Consider the following 4265-nt stretch of genomic DNA (forward strand, 5'->3'; position numbering starts at 1 on the left):
CTTAGCATAATGTTTTCAAGGTTTATCCATGTTGTATTATGTATCAGAACTTCATTACATTTTATGGCTGAATAATATTCCATTGCATGCATATACTACATTTTGTTTATCCACTCATCTGTTAAAGGACATTTGAGTTGTTTTCACCTTTTGGTTATTGTGAATAATGATGCTATGAATGTTGGTATACAAATATCTGTTCAAGTCCCTGCTTTCAATTCTTTTGGGCATATACCTAGAAGTGAAATTGTTGGATCATAAGGTAATTCTATGTTTGACTGTTTGAGAAACCACCATACTGTCTTCCACAGTGGTGCACCTTTATGCATATTATCAGTTTTCTGTTGTTAAATTATGTGAATCAATTCTTTGCTGTAGGAATTGATACTTGGATACACTGAACCAATACCGAAAAGTACATCTCAGCTAAAATTGTATGATGTATCATAGTGTTGTCTGCCAAACACTTCTAATTACCATGTTGATTAGTTACCAATGTCCAGAACCTTAGGGGTATGTGTGTTGGTAGAGTGGGGCAGAAAGAAGGGTGTCGGGGCAGTCAAAAACTTAGCAAAAATAATTCCACGTCCTGCAACTCTATTTCAATTTGGCTCGTCTGACGCTTGTTTTGGAGGGGATGAATAATAAAGACAGAGTCAGAAGGAGAGAAAGGTAGATGGTGAGATTAGACGATAGGACTGGATCAGTCTGCTGCTGTGTGACATTAATTTCAGTGAGACAGTTTTCCTTCTCCCCCACTTCATCTCAAATGTTCTCAGAGCCTATTTCCTTTCTAAAGTTTTCATAATGTATAAAGCATGCAATTGACTTATAGCTTTTAAACAAATTGAACCTGTAGGTGAAATACAAATGTACAATGCACTTAAACATTTTTGGGAGGGTGGAGAGAAAGAGAGAGAGAATGAAACACTTTATCACTTTATTCTTCCTTCCTCAGACCAGTCGCCTCCTGTAGCCATGGGAAATCACAGTGCTTTGGTATCTGGAGAGAGGTGAATGCAAAGGCAGGTCTGCAGTTTTTTTTTCTGGTGGGTCTTTCTTCAAGACAACTTTACGGTCTTCTCCATGGCAAAGCCTTTCACTGTGATTCAAAAACAGAGAGTCTTCTAAAGGGCCAGCATGGATCCCACATGCTTCTGCATGCTAAGAGAAAAAAAATCTGCTGTACGTTACACCAAACATCACTTTCTCAAGGTTTACAGCCTGTAGTTCTAGTAAATGAAAAAGATAAAGTCAGTATAATATTGCCACCAGGCTAAAGCTATTTCGGACATTGAAAATGACTTGATAAGCCACTCAATTACATGAAATACAGCCCAATATTCAGATTAAAGAAAGTCTTAATAACTATATAAATTTGATGTTTGTCTGTTAAGTCTTGATTTCCTCAGTTGTATCTTTGTTTTCAAAATATTAGATAAAAATGCATATAAAATAGTCATCTCAGGGCAAATGGCAGCTTCATTTATTACATTGTATGCATACATTTTATAAGAAAATAATTGAACCATATTTTTGTGATATATGTTATATATCATATAATATTCATATTTTGTAATATCTCTGTCTTGGCAAACTATATTGTTATTCAACATTAATTGCTTATCCATTTGAAATTTGCAAATTACTTATACAAACACATTTCTTTCTAGGAATTCTAACTTGAAATCTTCTCCTGTAGTTTAATTATTACAATATATTCTATTCTCCTTTATTTTTTATTTTTTTTGTGAGGAAGATTGGCCCTGAGCTAACATCTGCCAATTCTCCTCTTTTTGTTGCTGAGGAAGACTGGCCCTGGGCTAACATCCATGCCCATCTTCCTCCACTTTATATGGGACACCACCACAGCATGGCTTGACAAGCGGTGCGTCAGTGCACGCCCGGGATCCGAACCGGCGAACCCCAGGCCGCCGCAGCGGAGCGCGCGCACTTAACCCCTTGCGCCACCGGGCCGTCTCCTTCTATTCTCCTTTAAAGAAACAACTTACCTTTTCACAAGTGAATGGTCAATCTGAGTTTGGAAAATGCTTTGAAACTATTGACTGAATAGGAGTGTTGAATGGGCAACGAGTCCTCTCTGTAAATCTAGCCAAACTGTCCCCATAGCTCTCAGTCTGAATATGCAATACAACTTTAAAAATGCATGCCTGGACCGTAGCTTTAATATTAATGGTACTTACATCTGATGAGCATCTCAACAACCGCGAGTTGGCATTATGTGGGGCAAAAAGTAGACATATAGTTCTGAAATCTTTTTTGGTGTATCTATTTTAAGTTTCTAATTGGATTATTTGAATAGATATTGCTATTTAACTTTTGCTTGCAAGTTTATGTGCAAGTGCATGAAATAGTTTTTGTCAGAGAAAAGAATGGTGGTGGGAGAAATGGAAAGATATAGGTCAAAGGGTACAAACTTTCAGTTATAAGAAGAATAAGTTCTAAGGATCTAATGTTCAGCATGGTGACTATAGTTAATAATATGGTATTATATACTTGAAAGTTGCTGAGAGTAGATCTAAGAATTCTCACCACAAAGAAAAGAAAGTTAACTACATGAAGTGATGAATGTGTTAATTATCTTGATCTTGGGAATCATTCCACAATGTATGTCACATTATCACATTGTACACTTTAAATACATACAATGATAATTGTCTATTATTCCTCAATAAAGCTGGAAAAAATAAAAAATAATTTTAAAAATAGCTTTTGTATAGTTACATATGTCTATTCAGAGATACATTAAATAATGTAGGCTTTTTATTATGAATGTTCATAGGAAAATACCTTCAGATTCACATTCCTGAATTTCATGTTTTCTTTCCAAGGCATAACATAATGTCTTGGGATCATCCCTTGCTTTAATGAAAACCGTGGCAAATGAACCTCATTATACCTGAACATTAAGAAAAGAAGAAGGGTATCTTGTGAGTTACATACAATAATTTTAGCATCACCTAGGGAAGGGAGGCAGTTGTGTTCACAATGTTCGGACCCCAGCAGCTGCAGGACACAGTGCCGTGCTATTGTTTGAGGCTCACTTAATAGATAATCAACCCATTAAATCCCCAAGAGTCTGGACTTGGTGCCTGTACCTCCAACTGCATACTGTCCTTTACAATTTGTTCCCGATGTTCATTTGAACTTGATTTTAGGGGAGAAGGCAGCACACCATGATTTCCTCAGGCCTACTCATTGCCCAAAGGAATCTCCAGCCAATCACAAAAAACAGTAACTAATTTAGCTTCTGAATTCAGTATGTGCTCTACACTCAGGTCAAACTTGCTTTCCCTGCACACAAAGCTTTCTATATAAATGCCAAGGGGAAGCACAAAGTTATTGTCCTCATCTGCATAGCTCCTGGATTGCAAACCCCACCCCCCCAAAACCCAGAACCCTAAGTCCTCACTTATCAGCAGGCTTATATGAATTCTCATCAGAACGGTTGTTGACAAGTTTAGGTAAGACAGGACAAGTGTCTTTTCCTGAAGCCATCACTGCCAGTAGTGACCGGAATTCTCATTTAGAACGCCACTAAGTCACTAGTCTAATTATGATGACATAGCTGCCTCAGATGTAACAATGTTTTGCTAACTTCATAGCAACCTATAGCAGTTATATTAGCAGTTGATTTCAAGAGTGCAGAGATTAGAGCTATTTTCAGTGTTGTTTTTAATACCCCTTCTTGAGTAAAACATCATCATTCATTTTTGTGTGTGTGTGTGAGGAAGATCAGCCCTGAGCTAACATCTGATGCCAATCCTCCTTTTTTGCTGAGGAAGATTGGCCCTGAGCTAACATCCGTGCCCATCTTCCTCTACTTCATATGGGACGCCACCACAGCATGGCCTGACTAGTGCTGCGCCAGTGCGCACCTGGGATCCAAACCTGCGAACCCTGGGCCGCCAGAGTGGAGCGCGTGCACTTAGCTGCTGCACCACTGGGCTGGCCCCAAACATCATCATTCTTATCATGAACAATTAAAAAATGAGGCTGCTTGCAGGCTTTGACATAGAAAATATATTGGGGCCGGCCCCGTGGCTTAGCAATTAAGTGTGCGCGCTCTGCTGCTGGCCGCCCGGGTTCGGATCCCGGGCGCGCACCGACACACCGCTTCTCTGGCCATGCCAAGGCCGCGTCCCACATACAGCAACATACAGAAGGATGTGCAGCTATGACATACAACTGTCTACTGGGGCTTTGGGGGAAAATAAATAAATAAATATTTAAAAATATATATA

General features: G+C 38.9%; 1 protein-coding gene across 2 annotated transcripts; it reads right to left on the minus strand.

The window, feature by feature from the left end:
- Window positions 1-954: 954 nt before the first annotated feature.
- On the minus strand, window positions 955-3547 carry SPMIP10 (sperm microtubule inner protein 10). Of its 2 annotated transcripts, none has more exons than XM_004420253.3 (3): window positions 3434-3547; window positions 2812-2920; window positions 955-1164 (listed from the first exon to the last, which is right to left on the minus strand). In XM_004420253.3, the coding sequence occupies exons 1-3, from the start codon at window positions 3517-3519 to the stop codon at window positions 955-957; spliced, it is 405 nt and encodes a 134-aa protein (XP_004420310.1). In that variant the 5' UTR covers window positions 3520-3547. The 2 variants fall into 2 exon arrangements, with proteins under 2 accessions (XP_004420310.1, XP_087286439.1); XM_087430313.1 differs by having other exon boundaries at window positions 2812-2914; window positions 3431-3519.
- Between the last annotated feature and the right edge of the window lie 718 nt (window positions 3548-4265).

This window comes from Ceratotherium simum, chromosome 4, assembly GCF_057802395.1.
Source record: "Ceratotherium simum simum isolate JZ-2026a chromosome 4, ASM5780239v1, whole genome shotgun sequence".
NCBI classification, from domain to species: domain Eukaryota; kingdom Metazoa; phylum Chordata; class Mammalia; order Perissodactyla; family Rhinocerotidae; genus Ceratotherium; species Ceratotherium simum.

Excerpts from the sequence above, each read along its gene's own strand:
- SPMIP10 (XM_004420253.3), bottom strand. The coding sequence starts at position 3,519 with ATGGCTTCAGGAAAAGACACTTGTCCTGTCTTACCTAAACTTGTCAAC. Across the intron at positions 2,921-3,433 it reads TCATATAAGCCTGCTGATAA|GTATAATGAGGTTCATTTGC; the intron begins GTGAGGACTTAG and ends CTTAATGTTCAG. Across the intron at positions 1,165-2,811 it reads TCAGGAATGTGAATCTGAAG|CATGCAGAAGCATGTGGGAT; the intron begins GTATTTTCCTAT and ends TTTTTCTCTTAG.